Here is a 20,001-nt window from a genome sequence, read left to right on the forward strand (position 1 = left end):
AATGAGCCGGAGAAGGAAATGGCAAACCACTCCAATATCTCTGCCAAGAAAATCCCAAATGGGACATGGCTGAAAGAAAACTGAATAGCAACAAAAATGGACATCCTGATACAGATGTCCAGAGGGAATTTGTGACTGGAGCTCAGGAGAGATACAAGGCCTGAATGGGTGGACTTGCGAATCATCTGCTAGTTGTATACATAGTGGTTGTTTGTTGACCCAACCACTGAGATGTAGCAAAGAATACTGCCTCTGAAATATGCTACTAATGTTATAGGCTCTTTTGATTTTGTTATTATTGTGATCATAATTTCCTGTTATCAATCCCCTCCTCTTATGAGGTGTGTCTAGTAATTTTGTCCTGACCTTTGTCCTGGGGCCAGGTGTAAAGCTATAAAATGTCCAGCAGATTTGCCTGGGGGAAAGGAAACAAAAGGCCCACCCATTGAGAGAGAATATAATTTCAGCTCCCACACAGGCTTTTCTGTGTCCTTCCATCCAGTCCTATGCAGTTCCTGATTTATTTAACCAGTTTAACACCAATTTATGTTTATGAAATTGTGAGAACTGCAATATATTTTGCCTCTAATTGTTATTATACTTTGGTAAAGACAAATCTTTTTTCCCCCTCCATATAGCAATGTTTGTTGTTGTTCAGTCATTTTAGTGGTGTCCGTGATCCTATTTGGGCTTTTTTTGGCACAGATACAGGAGTGGTTTGCCATTTCTTTCTCATTTTACAGATGAGAAATTGAGGCAAACAGGGTTAAGTGTCTTGCCCGGGGTCACCCAGCTAATAACTGTCTGAGGACACTTTTGAACTTAGGAAGATGAGTCTTCCTCACTCCAGGCCTGGTGCTTTATCTACTGCACTACCCAGATGTGCATAGTGGGAACGGTCTATATTATTTTGAACTTAGCTTCAAAAGAAGAGCAAAAGATATGAAAGATGCTTCTGTACCTTACAGTAACAAACCATCGTGATGGAATGTTAGGAACATTCTATTGAGAGGTTTGTTCCTTGTTTTTGAAGTGGTAACTTTCTCACGTCTAAATGGTCCCTTTAAAAAAGCAGAATCTGAAAGTTTTTTGAGGGGGAGGTAGGATGGAGAGAAACTCAAAGAGTAGGTTATCAATTTGGTCATCATAATCCTTTTTATAAAACCATAAACCATCTAAAAAAAATTCTGACCTCATCCTTGAGCCAATAAAAACATTTTATCTTTTTTCTGCTTTCAGATTCCCTACCTCACAAAGTTCTTAAAGGACACAACAGAAGTGTTACTTCATTACTTTATCCTCATAGCCACTCTTCCAAATTAGATCCCAGCTGGATGGTTTCAGGGGATCAAGATTCTTGTGTAATCTGGTGGGACGTCTTAACTGAAGAAGTCTTACATAAATTCCTTTTGTGGGCAGGTCCAGTAACAAGCCTTTTGATGTCACCAGAAATCTTCACAGTAAGTAAAGTGGGGAAAATAATCACTCAATTATTATTATTATTTGAAATACTTAATACTTTTTTAAAATAAAGTTTATACTTAAAACTTAAGAGGGTTTTTAAAGTTTAATTTAGTACAGAAATCTCCATTATTCTTTTGTTTCTACTTGCTTTAGGAAAAAGACAATACTTGATTTTTGTGGGCTTGGGTTTGAAGTCAATCACAACTTTTTATGATATGGAAGTTCAGTCTCTACAGATAGTTCAGATGGTAAATGGAAGTATGAAGAACTAGTTGTCACTTATCAACTAAAACAGAAAGCATCATTAGCCTGAAGAATTGAAATCCAGGGACCTTATGTAACTAATAGTTAGCCCTTTCTCTAGCAAATCTTTACCACTAGTACTATTAGCAGTTGGCTAATTTGCTCATTATTCTCTGATAATAAACATTGTAAATGACAACAATTACGTTAGCTCACATTTGTATTACACTTAAAGATTTTATGTAGAGTATCAAGTGACAATGAGATAATCATGATCAATGATATCAGAGAAAGAATGAGGATGTAAAAGAAGTACTAGAAATAGTGTGCATCCTCAGTGAAAAATAATAGTTGTGTACATTGCTGTTGTTATCCTAGCATAGTACTTAACTTCCTCTGTGCTACCCCCAATTGGATACTCAATAGAGGCTGGAATCTCAGAGGTTGCTGCTACCTGGAGTTCAAAAGGTAATCCTCATGGGCCTCCACCAGTGTGCTTCCCATTACCGGTCTGCCACTAGACATAATTAGCTATTAGCTAAAGCATTTACTAAGATGCCTGAATAAGAGCAATAGTTATAAAAAAACATTTTTACCTGCCTCCTGAGCCCTGCTTCTCCCAGATGCTGGACAGACTCACTCACAAATACACACAGTGTCTCTGCAAAGAGTGTTCACCAACTAATATAAAGTGATAGTGAGGCACCACTTGTGGCCAAGGCACTTGGCAACTCTGAAACTGAAGGGCCCCCATGTCCTTTCCTCCCTAGTGAAGTCCTTTCTGATCTCCCTCACATGTCAGGGCTGCTTCTCCCTTGAGTCTACAGTTGGTACATTCTCTCTCTCTCTCTCTCTCTCAGCAAATCAGAAGAGGAAACATTATAGGCTGTTTCCCCTTCTGATTTACTCAGAAAGTTTTTTTTTTTTGTAAGGATCATTGGGTGTTGCACCTTGTTAACACAGTATTTCATTATCCGTGTTATGGAATCAGCTTTCTGTAACTATATCAGTTATGGTGGGGGACCAATTTTCTTCTTACAAATAAAAAATAGGTTAAAAATATATTAAAAAGGGGCAGCTAGGAGGCTCATTGGGTAGAGCACCAGCCCTGGATTCAGGAAGACCTGAGTTCAAATCCAACCTCAGACACTTACTAGCTGTGTGAGACTCTGGGCAAGTCACTTAACCCAGATTGCCTCCACTGGGGAAAATATTTAATACCTTTGCTGTTACACCCTTGTGCCCAAAATACAAAGAGTCAAACTATTCTTTGCTAAATTTCTGCATTATTTCCATAATGTTCCCAGATATAAATTATATTCAAGTTATATAGGTAAGAATAAACAGTATTTTATGGAGTTATGCTTCCCTGTAAAGCTATTCTTATTTCATAGATTGCCTGTATTGTGTTGGATATACCTATTGCCTTTTTAGACTGTGGTCAAATTCATGGGATAATAATGATATTGATAATTTCTCACATTTATGAAGACCTTGTAATTTATAAAGAGCTTTCTTCACAACTTCCCTCTCAGATAGGTAGTGCCAAGTAGTAATATTTCTACTTAATTGTTAAGGAAAGTCAGGCACACAGAAGTTATATATAAGACCATATGTGTTGCTTGTGCCAGAGCCCAGACTAGAACCTAGGACTTCTGCCTGTCCAGCACATTCTGTACTATATATACTAAATAGGCCTGTGAATAGTACTATCATAATTTGAGGTTACAAGTGAGAAATACTGATTTATGTTATGCAAGTCTAACCTAGACTGAATCTCCAGTTATTTTGGGGAAAGGTAGTAAGTGGATTTTTTGTTGTTGCTCATTTTTGTTCTGTACTTATTTCTATTGACTTTATTTTGCCTGGATTTAACGTACATATGTCAAGTTTTTAACTTGAGTCTACTATAGGTTCCAAATCAGAATTTTCCACTGTGATCTTTGTCCTTTCCTTTAGTCTGTAGAGTTTAAGAAATCATCTTGTGTTTCCATATTCTTGATATAACAGTTTGAGCTGACTGAGGGGAACCATGAAGTCCATCAGTGAAAGCTGTGTTACACATGAGGGCCTACGTCACCTTCTTGCCAATGTAAACAGTATAAACAAAAACAAATAAAAGCTTAAGTCTTTTATTAGAAATATCAAACAAAATTACCTGCTACAGAAATAATGTCATTTTTTTTCTAGCTGAAAGATCACCACGTCGTATGCTGTGTATGCAGTGACCGCTCGGTTATACTACTCCACCTTGAGGAAAAGACATGTCTTTTGAAGGCTCAGAAACACCTTTCGCCTGTGACAACAATAAAATGGCATCCTGTAGAAAATTTCTTAATTGTTGGATGTGCAGACGATTCTGTTTATATCTGGGAAATTGAAACTGGTAAGTAGCATTTTTTTTCATTCCTCATGATTGTATTTTTTCAAAGCAGATGATAAGGCAGGAGGGCCATGGAAACACAGTGGGCCTAACCTTTGGAGATTTTAATTTTAGTACAAATGGGTTGTATTTAATGGCTTCCAACGAAGCTGGGTGTGCCGATAATAAAACACAATAGCCTAAGTCAGATCCTGACAAGCAGATGATTAGCTGACACTGCAGTGTGCAGAAATGAGCCGGATATTTCTGGAAGCTATAAATAAAAACATAAGTTATCTACTTTAATTATTAACAAGAGAGAAATTTAGTGTCCTACTCATCTCAAATTATCATTAGATTCTGCCTTCTTCAACACACTCACAAGCTCAGCAACCTTTTGGGCTAATTGATGATTTGTAATAATGGAATATAATGAATTGCAAAGTTGACAAAAGTCCAGTCAGGAAAGCTGAGAGTTGAGCATTCTCAGTGAACTTTGTATATATGCTAGGTGTTTCGGACAAGGAAGATGACAATCTAAAGGGCAGGAGATGTGTCATATCAACTTCTGGGGTGCCCAAAATCTTAGACTTCTTTGATCAACAATGGGTTGCTCACTCATTTCAGGCAAATCCTAGAAACATAACAGGAGAGACAAGGTAATTAATGAATGTGAGCAAAGGAGTTGTTATTAAAGTACATTTCAGTGAAACTCCCACATGAGTTTTTATTGATTAATAGGTAATGGTTTTATGCTGGATACTATTAACAGAATGGATGGTTTATACTAGTATTTCTCAAACAGGGTTCTGTGGGACCCTGCTGTTTCACATGGTTGTACAGAAGGTCCAGAGATTCTGTGATAAAACTTCTACCTTTTCCTAACTCACGACCTGTGTTCTCTGACCCAAATGGGAATTGTACCAGACCAGGGGTGGGGAACTTGCAGCCTTGAGGCCACATGTGGCCGTCTGGGTCCTCAAGTGTGGCCCTTTGACTGAACCCAAACTTCATACAGCATCAGAGCACCGCACTGGAGGACCTAGAGGGCCACGTATGGCCTCAAGGCTTCAGGTTCCCCACCCCTCTGCCAGACTATGGGTCTTCCTTCCTTTTGCAGCTAAGATCCTTAAGGGCCAGAGTATAAGACCGGTTAGTCATAGCTAGGGTGATAAAACATCCCTTGTCCTATCCTTTCTTTCTTCCTTCCTTCCTTCCTGCCTTTATCTTTTTCCTTTCTTTCCTTCTCTCTTTCTTTTTTCTTCCCTTCTTTCCTCCTTTTCTTATATTTTTCTTCCTTCCTTCTTTTCTTGCTTTCTTTCCCTTTCTTCCTTCCCCCCAAAATCCATTTCCTCAAGGAGCATTCTAATAGACATAGACAACAAGTATGTGAATAGGTACATATAAGACACTGCTAGATTTATTCTCTAGAGTTAAGAAAGTGATAGAGAAAAATGTTAATAATGCAGATTAAACTTAAAGTGTGTCCTGCTATACATTTTTTCCCTCTGGGAGCTGGTTGTTAAACTTTTACCTGCATCTCCTTGAAAGAAACCTTTGAAAGGAAGTCAGTATCATCTGGGGAGGGGGGGTATGGGGGTGAGGGAGGGGTGGTGCCACAAGAGCCCTTCTGCTGCATATTTAAGAGGAATCTTAAAGAAACCAGGGATTACAGGAGGTGGTGGTTAGAAGATAGGAGATGGAATGTCACATTGAAGGAGTAGGAAGTAGGCCAGTGAGTTCGGAACACATAGTGCCAGGAGGGGAGTGATGGGTAATAGGATTAGAAACATTACACAGGGCCAGGTTATGAGCTTTAGACAGCTAATCTAGCAGTTTGTACTTGATCCTAGAAAGCCTCTGGTTTAGAGAGAGAGAGAGAGAGAGAGAGAGAGAGAGAGAGAGAGAAAGAGAGAGAGAGAGTGTGTGTGTGTCTGTGTCTGTGTGTAGGCAGTGGTAAGGTGTGTGACTTGGTCAGAATTACTCATTTAGGAAAGTCATCTCTCTGAAGCATGGGGTTGAGAGAGAGAGAGGGAGGAAGGGAGAACAATCAGACAGCTATTATAACAGACCAGGTGAGAGGTGTTGAAGGCCCGAGTTGTGAAAATAATACCATACTCTTTTACTTTATCAGAACACTTTCACACTTGCTTGATAAGTATGAAATGCTTAATACCCTCAAATACTCCTCACACTCCCCATCCTCTGAAACCTTTCATCAATCATTACTGCTTCTCAGTCTGAAATTCTGCTTTTAGAACCAATGATTAGGATGTTTCTGGACTCTAGCAGATATAGTGTACTAAAGTAATTCACACCAAAGTGTCAATAACTCACTGATGTTGTTGTTCTTAAGTTGCCTTAGTCATGTCTGACTCTTTGTGACCCCATTTGGGGTTTTCTTGGCAAAGATACTGGAGTGATTTGCCATTTCCTTCCCCAGCTCATTTTACAGAAGAGGAAACCAAGACAAATGGTCAAGTGATTTGCCCAGGGTCCCACAGCTACTAAGTGTCTGCTCTGGATCTGAACTCAGGTCTTCCTGACTCTGGGCCCAGTGCTCTATTCACCATGCCACCTATCTGCCCTTTAGTGGCTCATTAGTAATTGCTATTCTAGGGTAGCTTTAAATTAATTCCTGGACACTTGGGAAAAAATACTGAAGGAGAGGGAAGGAAGAAAGATTTTACCTCTTGCACAATTTTGCTTAGTTATTCCAGTTTATAGTTATAATACTCATGTTTTACCAAACCTGCTATATGTATACGGGCATCTTTTCGTGAATGAGTTAAAATATTACTTTCTGGTAGTCTTTAGGGACCTTAAAGTTTATTTAATCCTTATCTATTCTCTCCCCCTCACTTTACAGATATGGAAATTGGGGCTTACAAGTGTTAAATAACCTGCACGAGGTTATACAGGTACCAAGAGGCAAAGCTGGAATATGGAATCAAAGGGCCTGGGTTTGAATCCTGATCTTGCCACCTACTTGGCCAATTCACTTAAATTTTCTGAACTTTCATTTCCTCATCTGTAAAATGAGGGGTTTGGATTAAATTCCCTCTAGGGTCCATTCCAGATAATTAATCTGGAATTCTATAGCCTTGTCACATAGAGACTAAACTCATGTCTACTCAAAGTATGTAAGTTGATAAATCATCTCCTTCTAATGGACATTTAGAAGGTATAATTTTCCCTGGAAACATGTCCTGCTCCCCTACAGTAGGTTTAAAAAAACAAGTTTCAGCTGGGGCCCATTTATATAAAATGCAGTCCTAACATCCGAATTGTTTTCCCAGTTTTAAAGGAAAGAAGGTATCCTCTCTAAGCCTTTCTATAAAAGTCCTTGTTGGCATTGTGCTTTATAACTAGCAATGGACTGGAACAGGATAGTGAGGTAGTCAGACTGTAAGCCTTCAGGGACAGGGACTGTGTTTTATATTTCTTTCATATCCTTCCATAGCCTTAAGTACAATAGTCTGGAACTTGATAGAACTAATGAGCTGCTTCAAGTTTTCTTCTTTTGTTGGTGTGTATTTGAGACAACAAGGCATGTCTCAAGCCTGTGTACCTCTACCCAATTTTGATTTCAAGGGGACATAATAATGGTTATGTCAGATGAGAATGTGAGTAAGGTCCAGGATGTCTTTCTAAAATGCTCTTTTTTTGAAAGGGTAGACAGAAGAAATAGAGAAGAATGCACATAACTTTGAGTATCTTTTTTCCCTGTTACTAAACAAAGCAGTATTCCTGGACTTGGAGTGATGGGGCTCTCCAGTTTTGTGTATTGATTTGCTAGCCTTCCTATGATGCTGAGATCTAGATAGGAGGGGGAAAAATAGGAGATGTCATTATTGATTAATATCTGAGTGCCTACAGTGTATTGGGCAGTGACAACTCTGGGCAGCTTTGTCACCCCCATCACTCTGGGACACAATAGAAATAATTTAATACTCATTTTTCTGAAATACAAGCCAGGAATAAATCTGGACTCTCAGATAAGATTCTATAAGATAAAGAGTATTCTTTGAAAGGGCTGTGTGCTCCTGTTAAGGACAGGGTGAGTAGAGAAATTTTCATGGAATAAAATTCTTTCCAACTTCACATAGATTATCTTATTAATGATAAGATGCTCTGGCTAAAATCCCTGTTGTTCAACATGAGATATTAGGTGAACAGGGTTTGTGTACAAAGATGCAATGTCTTGACACTGTCTTGAAAAAAACTTTTTTTTTTTGTAATATTAACCTTCTAATCAGACCTATTATTGTAATTGTAATTAAACAGTAGCATCTCAAAGTCAAAATTCTGGCAATCTTTACCCTTTGGAATGAGAATTATAAGCAATCAAAGCTTTCCGTACCTTCCCAATTCTCCTGTGACTGATTCTATAAGAGTTTCCCTTAAATCACTAGTATTACCTTATCAACTTTTAATTTATACACAGTTTTAACAACTCTAGTCATCTGATTCTTAAAGACTATGGCAAAATAGAGAGGTTACCAAGTAGCAAGAACATTATCGGCAGAAATAACAGCAAGGGAAAACATAGAAAAGTAAATATATTAATGTATAGGCCAAATAATGACTGTTAATCTTCAAGAAAATGTCAAATTAGTGCTAGTATATAGGAAATTCCTGCCAGATGAAACCCAGTCTCAAGTGGCCTTTACACACAGATGCCTACAGTGACCAAGTCTTCTTGCTTCCATGTCCTTTTTGGGAACCAAATGGCACTTCTTGCCCTCAGATGGATGGTAATGATTAAATGAATAAAAGTGTGTATGAACGAATGAAAAAGCATTTAAAATTGGTGATTAAGTGCCAAGTACTGGTGATACAAGAATGAAAGCAAAGATGGTTTATGCCCCTAAGAAGTTTACATTCAAACAAGGGAGAAAATACATAAAGGGCAGTGATGGCCAAGAAGGTGGTATTTGGTTCACAGTTACAAGATGGTGCATGGGGAACAGATTGACACTTTCTATCCAGCAAATATGCTAGAGTTGATTTGATCATGGTTCATGTTTCCCAAACTAGAAGGGGATGAAGAACCCAGAGAGAAAATGCCTGGAGAGCCTGGAGAAGTAAGTCATGGTGGTTTGGGTTGTCCTGTGGGTGGCAAGGATGTAGAGGAGATGGCTGAACAACACGGAATAAAGTGAAGCATAGTGACTGGGACTTTCTTGTACTGGCATTTCGAAAAGAAATCGGGCGACTAAGCCATACCTAAGTATCCCTGCAGGCCACCTGACTTAAAAAAACCACATATTAACACTATATCCTATTGTTCTTTTATTTATTTTGTTAAATATTTCCCAATTACATTTTAATCTGGTTTTGGGCTGTGTTTTTGACACCTCTATTTTAGGAGGGGTCTTCACCAGTTGGGACAGAAGCCTGGAGTTTCTTCAAGGTGGCAAGACAATTTTACAAGGACTTTGAAACTCACATAGAGATTCAGGGATAGCAGAATTTGGGGTTGAAGGATTCTGTCAAAAATCAATCAAAAGAATGTATTAAATTTATTATCAGACATCAGACATTCTGCTAGTTGCTGGAGATACAAAGACAAGCATCAAACAGTCCCTGATTTCATGATGACTATTTCAACCATGTTATTTCTCTCATGCCTTCATCATGGTATTATAGTGAACCTGGATTCTTAAAGGCAATTGTATAGGAGGGCCAACTATACCCATTCTACCACATTAGAAGGAATTGGGGCAACTTAGGACAGTATATTTCCATAGGGCACTGAGGGTGGTGACTCACAAAGTAGTTACGTAGCAGATATTTACCGGAGTCAGAACTTGAACCCCACATATTCTTAGACCCTAAAGTGGTCACTCTATACTTGGCCATGCTCTCCCTTCAAAGGAGTTATTTGGAAAATTCACTTATATGTGCTGCCTTGTTTATAATGATATCAGAGAAATGAGTATTTCTTTACTATCATAGTTTCAAATCATATTAAACATGCATCTTTAAGAAAACTGCCGAGAAGGACTGGGTAGCTTATGTCCCTTAAATGCCAATATTCTCCAAATATTTTCACAAAGTATCCAGCATTTAGGAGGTTGCCATCATTTTGAGTCGCCTCTAGCTTCATTTGTTGAGCCAAATAGAGAGCACGATGTTCAAAAAACATATAATCACCTTTGCCAAAATAGTGTTGCAGTAGTTTAAAATTCATACCTTGTCACACCAAAATGTCACATAAGGTTGCCATATCAAGAAGTAATTTTCCACTCGACAAATTTTATTGGCCCACCCTCATCCCGGACTGTTTAGTATGTACCACTATAAAGACAAAACAAATTTTAAAAAAATTTTATGAAGGACCAGTCCTATCTTTGAAACCTGTGAGGCCTAGTGTTATCCTGACTTGAAATGGTAAAGAAATGGATTTTTTTCTGGTTTTATTGTCAGGCCCTCTGCTGGGTAGAAACAGGTACAAATTTAGATTCTGTTACCTGCTTTGTCAGCATGGCCAACTTCCTCCAACTTTCATTATATTTACCTTAAAGATAGTATTTGGATTTGTAGTATCTGACATATCATAATCTCTCATGTCATTTTTCCAAAGATGCATTATTTTGTTTTTGTAGATTATAGGTAGAGTTCTCTTAGTATGAGGAGATTTTTCAAAGAAAAATATATCCTATTTTAAAGGACAAGGCATGATTTTCCTATATTACCTTTCCCTAATGTTTTTTCTTTATCATTATTATTATTATTATTGGTGTTATTATTCCTAATACATTTAATATACCCTGTTTGCCAATGTTTCCTTTATCCTTTTCCCCCCTTCCTTCCTATTTCTTGGCACTTACAGGTTTGCTATAATTTGCTATTTTGAATCAAAAAAGATTTTGTTGTGAACTTTTTCTGTATTTCTACATTCTTGAGGTTTTCATAAGTGCTGAGGTTTCTGTTTGGTCTCTTGGTAATTCTTCCTTCTGGGCTGCCTATTTATCTCTAAAGTTCCTTTTCCCCCATCCCCCATCCAATTCAGCTCCTGAAGCATTTATTGAGTAGTAGCGTTGTCCTAACCCTGTGGAAGATGCAAAGGTTCGAGGAAGGGGCTTTGACCTGCAAGGAATTTCAGTCTTTGGGGAACAGAAGATTTATACTCATGTAACAATTAAAGAATGAGACAAGAAATCATACAGTAGGGATCTAATGAATTGGGGCTTTGGGGAAATTGATCCTTTTGGGGACACCTGGGCCTCAGCTGGAGTTAGTCACTTTCTACTATTGCCCCTTGTAGTTAATTAGAAGGTGGTAAGTAACCCTCAGAGGATTGGATAGGAAGAGCACTTGTAAGCTTCTTGAAGACAGAATTCTGGGTCCAGATTCTCTCAGTTGTGGGCACATTGTCTATTGCTCCTTGAGTTCTGCAGCTTCCAGAGACTGTGTAGGAAAATCTTTGCCTTTCAGAATTTCAGGCACTCTCTTTAAGTTCTGTTCTTAGGCAGTTCCCTTAAATTCAAGTGTTTCTTATTATCTAAACAACATTTCTTCCTAGATATCTCACTTTAATACTCCAGTACTCCAGTGGACCTATGATCTTATTATGTGGGTGTTTTCTCCAGTGATTCCAATCCAAGCCTAATTATACAATGTGACTCTTCCTCACATCTTCCCATACACTTGACACAGGGAGTCTACTGAATATTCTGGGGACTTCCTTCATGTCTTCTTGAAATTGTGAGAGAACCAATGGAACACATGAGCTAATAGAATTACTTTCCATTTGTATTTTAAACTCAGCTTTACAATCTATTTGAGAGTCACCATGGTTTAAGTGGAGAGACAGTTGGCTTCTGAGTCAGGAAAACCTGGGTTCAAGTTTGACATGTACTGATTGTGTATCCTGAACAAATTACTTAAGTTTCCAGTGCCTCAAGCCACAACTCTGAGACCTTAAAGTAGTTTCTGAACTGCTGATCTGTCCTAATCTGGGGTGATGAATTAAGCACAAAGGCAAGTGAGCAAATGGAGGAAGTTTCCCTCTCTGAAATCACAGATCCAGATTATATATGCATCCATACACACATGGGTATGTGTATAGGTATGTGCAGTACATATGTACATGGTTACTATGTCTGTTGTTTTAACAAGTCTTTATTGACTACTCACAATTTCTGACCCATTATGATCCCTCGATTTCTTTTTTCTATGGCAATTGTGTTGTTTTATAAACTTGAAGATGGAGCATAATCAAATTTTACTCATGGCCTATGAGATATTAAATGTAGTATGGAGGGAATATCCATACTGTTGAAACGAAAGATTCTTTAGAGTAGCAAATTAAAGAAATACAGAAGCTGCATTTCATCCTTGCATTATGGCTAGAGACATTAAATTATTTATCTTAAGACCCTAATAACAGAGCTCTGACCCTGAAACTTGCACTCTTCCTTGACCACTCTCCATACTGTTGGTGGGAGTCCATGGCTATATCACTGTCCTTCAGTTGTTTCAGTTGTGTCCATTTCTTTGGGATCCCATTTGAGTTTTCTTGCAAGGATACTGGAGTGGATTGCCATTTCCTTCTCCAGCTCTTTTGACAGATGAGGAAACTGAGGCAAACAGGATTAAATGACTTGCTCAGGGTCACACAGCTAATAAGTGTCTGAGGCTAGATTTGAACTCAGGTCTTCCTGACTCCAGGCCTGGTATTCTATCCACTGTGCCACCTAGCTGCTTTGTGTTTCTATTTAGGGGAAAATTAACACATGTTGCTTTTCATCTCATTTTTTAAGCTTTGTCAAGATTAAAAAAAAAGGCAAAAAAAAAAATTAGGCTCCCTTTATCTTGATAACACAGTTGGCGGTTTTTTGAAAGAAAACAAAGCACAAGTAATTTTATTTTCTAACTTGGCTCAAATATGAAAGTCTTTTTGATGGGTCTTTGTTTTAACAACTCTAGACCTCTTCACCCTAAGCTATTATATTACAGTTTCTGGGATGTTAGCTAATACTTATGAGATTTTAATAATGTCTATCTGCATTTACAAGTGTCATTAAGCCACTTATTTAACTCAGATCTGATAAGATGCATTTCCCACATCTTCAAACCAGTGTTTGTTCCATGTATTAATGGGAATATTTGACAATATTTTGACTTTTAATATAACTCTACTGATATATCAGAGTATCCTAATATGCTACTATTAGGAGTATTATTGTGGTGTGTACAAGATGTCTTTGGAACATTTTGTATACTCAGAAGCCAATATGAAAATCAACATAATTCCATTCTAATGTTAAAAAGAAATATTTTCTGTACTTAGAATTGTTTTTACCAATTAAATCTTGCTTTTCCCTGATTTTTATTTTTTTCTTTTGTAGTCTCTCCATTCCTGTTCTTTGTTAGGGTAAATATGACTGACACTAGACTTGGAACACTGGGATCAGCTTCAGCTGACCCTCTTGCTTTGATCGAGCATATGGAGAGGATTCTTGATTTAGATGTCCAGACATATTCTCTAGCAATAACGGCTGAATTGGAATATTTTAGGATAACAGCTTTGTAGGCTACCCTAGGAGAACTCCCTTCTGCAAGCATCCTCTGTGGAAGCCCTGAGACATTGGGAGCCTCTGTGGGTATCACAGCTGCAATGTTTAGCTGAGATAAGCCCAAAGGGGCCATCTGCCTTTCCCCAACCTGGCTCCTTTCAATTCCCTAGCAACTTCCCAATAACCAGCTGCCACAGAAAAGATTGGAAAGGCTAGATTCAGTGGACTGTAATGATTATAGGTCTCCGGGAAAATAGGCCCTCTAATCTGGTTGAGAAACTAAAGGACATTAGGTGCATTTTGTTTATCTGAGAGCACCACTGATTTCTGCCTTCTACTATAAACTCATTTGGGAAGGCTTGATAGGAAGTCTTTTGTGTTTCCAAGGATGGACCAAGTGAAAAGAGAAATCAAAGGAGAGGTCCTTAGCAGTGTACAGAATGAAGACCCTTGGCAAGTGAACAGATTCTTCTTTTCCTATATTTAACACACACTTATTTTAAAATATCAAACTCTCCATGACCACTAGACAAATTAATGTTGTGAATTCATTTTAGTCTTACCTTATAAGTCTGGGATATTTTGATTGACCCAAACTGCTTACCATTCGATTCTACAAAGTCGCTTCAGTAGCTTGAAGAATTGTGCCCTTATCATTATATTTCACATTTTTGGTAATATCTTCTTTAGCCTTAGTCTTATTGAGAACTATTTTCGGGGACTATGTCTCCTTTATGTCCATATCATCTTCACTGACTAGAATAGTGTTTGATAAATATTTGTTGAATGAATAAATGAATTAAGGTTTGGAGCCTGTGGCTCACCACTTAGAACTTGTGTTGGCAGTCTTCAAACATAAGGGTAGGCAAAACTACACTAAGTGGTACTTTGGGAAATTTCAATTCTGAAATTTTGTAAATTGGAAAGACGAAGCTAAGCAAGATTTGGGAACTAAGAAGAAAAAACACACCAAACTATTAGGTATGAATTATTGAGGAAAATTCATACTGAAGATGCAAATGGTAGAGATGCCTTAACTGGAAATGAAATAAGAATTTTTGACTAAATCTTTATTGGAAATCCATAATTTCAGCCATAAGATGACTTTATGTTTTCCTACCACAGAAGGAAACTGTAGTTTTGCTTTTGATTCTAAGGCATTTTGAAATATGCCTATCACCCCAGTCTATTTGAAACTCCCATTCTTACTGCTCTAATAGTCTTCATTTGTCAGTTTCTGTGATAACTGTCTCTAGGATGGTCCTATGGGATTATTGTCATCCTCAATGATAACATTAATTGCATAAAGTGCTGTTAGAGACTATGTAGAATTTAAATTGAAGGGGAAAGTCTTTGTCCTCTAGAATTAATCCCTCAATTATTCAATGCTCATTAAGCAACTATCATGTGCCAAGCACTGTGCTAAGGGACTGGGGATACAAGAAGAGGCAAAAGACAGTCCTTGTCCAAAAGGAGCTTATGCTCTAATAGGAAGTTTGTGATCTAGTTTCAGCAAATACATAAAAGATAAGTGTGATTGGCAGGGTGGAGTTGAAGAAGTGAAAGAATAAAGGAATGAATTAAAAAAGAACATTTGTTAAGTGCTTAGTACTGGGGCAGCTAGGTGCTGAGCCTGGAGTCAGGAAGACTAATCTTCATGAGTTTAAACCTGGTCTCACACACTTACCAGCTGCGTGGCCCTGAGAAAGTCCCTTAACCCTGTTTGCCTTAGTTTCCTCATCTGTAAAATGAGCTAGAGAAGAAAATGGCAAACCACTCCAGTATTCCTTCCAAGAAGACATCAAATGGGGCCAAAATGAGTTTGCCATGACTGAAACTGAACAACAACAACATACGGTGTGCTGTGTTAAATGAGGGGAATACAAATAGAAAAGTAAGACTCTTCCTCCTGTCAAGGAGCTTCTATTTTAACGGAGAAGACAACACAGGGAAGGTTTCGGCTGCAAGTGAGATGGCAAAGTCATATGGCCCTCAACCAGACTGTCAGTGGGGTCTATGGTACCAAGAAGTTTAAGAACCTCTGGTCCAGTGAGAGATTTCCAACATTTACATAAGAAAAAAGATCTTATCACTGTATGATTCAATTAAATGAATATTTTTAAGCACCCACTGCAACTGTCAGACAATGTTTAAGTGGAAGAGATAAAAGATAAAAAGAGAAGATAAAAAGAAAATGGCCCCTGTGCTTAAGGGGCTTGCATTCTGTTGGAGTGGGGAAGGAATACAGCAAATACATGTAAACAAGCAATTAAATACCAAGCATGCACATTTGAAAAAGATCTCAAAAGCATCGTACAGTCCCATTCAAAAGACATTCATTAAGGACCCAGTATGCGCCAGATACTAGGGATGTCAAGGCCAAATTGAAATAGCCTCAGCTCTTGAGCAGCCTATATTCTTCTGGCAGAATACAACAGTCAAGACAAGTCAATTAGAGGCATACCCAAAGTATTTCAAAGTTGTTTGCAACCAGGCTAAGTGCCGTACATTGTAGCCTCTGCTACTGGGAAAACTGAGGTTGCTGGTTCACTTGAACTCAGGAGTTCTGGAGTATAGCAGGGCTAAAGCTGAGTGGGTATCCCACACAAAGCCTGGCACCAAATGATGAGCCCCCCAGGCCTGGGGACTACACTCTGCCTAAGGAGGGCAAATTAGTCCAGTTCAGAAAATGAAGTCATTCAGAGCTTCCACCAATCAGCAGTGGAGGTAGTCCTGGGAGTAAGTGCTATACTTACAGGCTGAGTGAAATAGGTAAACTCTGTCTCTCTTTCCCCCTCCCCTACTCTTACACCCTTTCCTGCAAAAAAAGAAACAAGTAATTTCCAGATGGAATTTTTTGGTAGGTCATGATAGGCCTCATGGAGGAAGGTTGAAGGACTCTACAGATTCCTTGGGCAGAGGCAAGAAGAGGGTCCAGGAATGGGAAATGGAATAAGAGAATGATGAACAGAACACTGTTGAATAATGAGGTCTTCCTAGATAAGGTGATTTTTGAGCCATAAAGAGGCTGGGCAAAAAGAGGTCTGCCTTGTCGTGTGTCAGGGTGCTATCAAACTGCCTCATCAGCACAGTTTTCTGTCATGCTACAGTTAGCCCTCAGGTTATGCCACTGCACCTGGGCTTCAGCTGCAGATTGGGGTCACTGCTTACTTTGAAACTCTGTACAGTAGTTTTTTTGTGAGTAGCTAACATGTCATGTAGTCAGCAACATTCTGGGATCCCAGTGAACTCACTAGGAGAAAACCTAGTTTATTTGTTTTTTCCCCTGTCTATTAGGAAACAAAAGCAAAGACTGGTTAATTTATTGTTTAGTTTAATTTAATTTGCTTGCAATCACACATATAGAACCACTTTAAAATAATTTTGTTCTTCTTTAGTTAGTATGAATGCAAAGCATCTGTGTGCTAACATTTTTGGATGGGCTCTTTTGAGTGTCCAAACCAGGATAAGAAAAGCTATGGGTGAAGGTAAGAGAGAAGACAGAGTAGAATCTGAATGTCAAAGACATTTGGAAATGACAGATAAATGTTTTTGATGGACAATATCCTGAAGCCAATAAAGTCCATAGGGCAAAACTGCCTTCCATTCTCCCATTTGGTACTAATTGAGTGGCCTCATCTTAGTGAGATTCCATTTACTATCTGTGTGACCTATCTGTGTGACATCATTTAATTTTTCTGGGCTTCAGGTTCCTCATCTGTAATGTGAGGGAACCTTAAGGTTTCTTCCAGCTCTTATGATACAATCTCTACAATTTCTATGACATTTGAAATATACTTGTATTAGTATATGTATACATGTATGCATATATATGTATTTAAACATGCAAACATTATGTTCTATAAATACACATGTATTTATATATGTTTATATGTGGTACATAATAGGTACTTAATAAATGTTTAATGATGGATTGATTGATTCTAGAGGTCAGAGACCTTCACTTTTAATTCAGATTCTGTATAGTCCCTAGCACAGCACTTCACACATGGATAATACTTAATATATCATTGAGCATGACTACACTCCCACAGGCCTAGCCTAGAGATCGCTATCAGAGTAAGTCTGACAGATGAAAACTATTAGGGTACTAAGAAGTAGAATTTAAATAGAATGGGTGATGGGCATGCTTTGAAGTACCTTAGGATCATGTGATTTCAAAAGTAAAACGACAATAGTTTTCTCTATCTGGAAAGAAAACATGAATTCCGCTTATAGCTGGAATTAAGGATTCCAAATAAAATGTTTAGTCAAAATTAATTATTTCAATTCCACTTAAGGTATTGCTACCATTTACATTCTCAATACAACTTTGCTCAACAATTTCTATCTTGTATTTTGTATATGTATATACATATATATGTATGTATGCCCTGATCTGTAATTTTTATCAGTATAAGAAACTTCAAATAAGAAAAACATCCTTTAAAAGTTAAAATAAACAATAATTCTGGAACTTATAGACCTAGAGAGTTGCCTGGGGCATTAAGAGATCAAGAGGCCTTTGAGGGATCACATAGCCCCATGTGTATCATTATGATGTTTAAAAAGACATGCTTTCTGGATAATTAGTAATTTTATTAATAATGACAGCATTTTAATAAAAGGAGGTGTCTGGCACCCTTGAATGCCCAAGACAATCATGGCAGCAGGCTCATAGCTTACATGTCCTTGGAAGAGGGGTGCTCTAGAGGGTGGCAATCAACTTTGATGGGTTAACAGTTAATGAGAGAATGAAAATTACAGTAAAGAGCTGAATATATCCTAATTAACTTTGATTATGTCATTTACTTCTAAGTTACCCAAAGCCTTGGGCAATCTACCACCCAAGCCTGAACAGAAGGGAGTTTCACCTTAGATTAGACCTCTCATGTAATTGGGTGGAGTAGCAATACCTAGAATGAGAAGAATGTTGATCCTATCTTCCGTAGCCCAGACCCTGAGAGAATGGACAAGGAAATAGGAGGGGGAGGTTTGGGGAAGCTGGCGTCTCCCCAATTTTAATAATTGGCTATTAATATGAGAGAGAAATAATCACTTCTTTCATCATGGATAGGATTCTAATGAACCAAAGTCTTTCTGACCAAAAGATCAGTCCTTTAGCCACTGTCACAATGCAAATAAATATATTTTTAATATTTTAATCTTTAATGATAATAGTAATTGATAGTATTTTATAATAATGCTAATAGTATTACAATATTATTAATTATAGTAATATTAGTAGCATTTTAATAAATACATTTTTATTGCATTCAAGTGCTTCAGGTTATTGAAACTAGATTTTTCAAACATTACCAGCTAGAATTCCTTAATATTAAGTAATAAGGATGCACTCAATGATTGCACTTTAAGGTTTACAAAGTGCTTTCTTCAATAGCCCATGATCAGTATTTTATAGAAGTAGCTGAAAGTCTAAAAGGTAAATTAGTCTAAAGCCACACAGAGTATCAGTCTGAGGACTCCAATCAAAGCCTGATCTTCCAAATCCACTTCTCTTTCTAATATACTACATAATGGACAGCATAGTTTATGATTAATGTATCAGATACTTGTATGTAAATGGGTGCTCCTAAAATTATTGTGGCCACTTTAGAAAGTCTCTACCCACCCTTTTAAGTTGGTTTTAACCATCAATCCAATAGTTGTTGCATGATTATCATTTACATGGCAATGTATCAAGTTTGAGGTAGAGAAAATAACAAAGATAAAATGAGACATAAAATGAAACTTATACCCTTGTCGGAAAACAAGATTCATACATAAAATAAATAGAAACTAGTAAAATGCGTTATTGTGAATCTTATCTATCTATCTATCTATCTATCTATCTTTTCATTCATTTATTTAGTCCTATGCCACAGGTATAGGGAACTTTTGAATATTGATTTTCCTCCAGTGACGAAAATTGGCATCTCATGACACTGAGACTGCTATCAAAGAAACTTTGACAAATGAAAACTGTTAAGAGTAGTAAGAAATAGGGTTTAAATAGAATGGGGTGATGGTCATGCTTTGAAGTACTCTAGGACCACATGATTTCAAAAGTAGAACTACAACAGTTTCCTTGCCTGGAAGGAAAAAAATGAGGTCAACTTATAGCTGAAATTAAGGATTCAAAAAAAATATTTAACAAAAATTCTTCGATCTAGAATGTAGGAGGAGGCATGGTGATTATAGTGCTGGGCCTGGAGTCAAGAAGAATTGAATTCAAATCTAGTCTCAGATACTCACCAGCTGTGTGACCTGCACAAGTCACTTAACCCTCTTTGCCTCAATTTCCTCATCTGTAAAATGAGTAGAGAATGAAATGACAAATCAATCCAATCAATATCTTTGCCAAAAAAAACCCAAATAGGGTCACAAAGGGTAGGATATGACTGA

General features: G+C 37.7%; 1 protein-coding gene across 1 annotated transcript in view; it reads left to right on the top strand.

The window, feature by feature from the left end:
• The window catches only part of WDR72 (WD repeat domain 72), a 251,952-nt gene that overhangs the window by 31,629 nt on the left and 200,322 nt on the right, over nt 1-20,001 (top strand). The window contains exons 11-12 of the mRNA XM_036736044.1: nt 1,240-1,460; nt 3,898-4,093. Coding sequence (XP_036591939.1) covers nt 1,240-1,460; nt 3,898-4,093 — 417 coding nt within the window. The remainder of the gene's footprint in view (nt 1-1,239; nt 1,461-3,897; nt 4,094-20,001) is intronic.

This window comes from Trichosurus vulpecula, chromosome 8, assembly GCF_011100635.1.
Source record: "Trichosurus vulpecula isolate mTriVul1 chromosome 8, mTriVul1.pri, whole genome shotgun sequence".
In the NCBI taxonomy this organism is placed as follows: Eukaryota; Metazoa; Chordata; class Mammalia; order Diprotodontia; family Phalangeridae; genus Trichosurus; species Trichosurus vulpecula.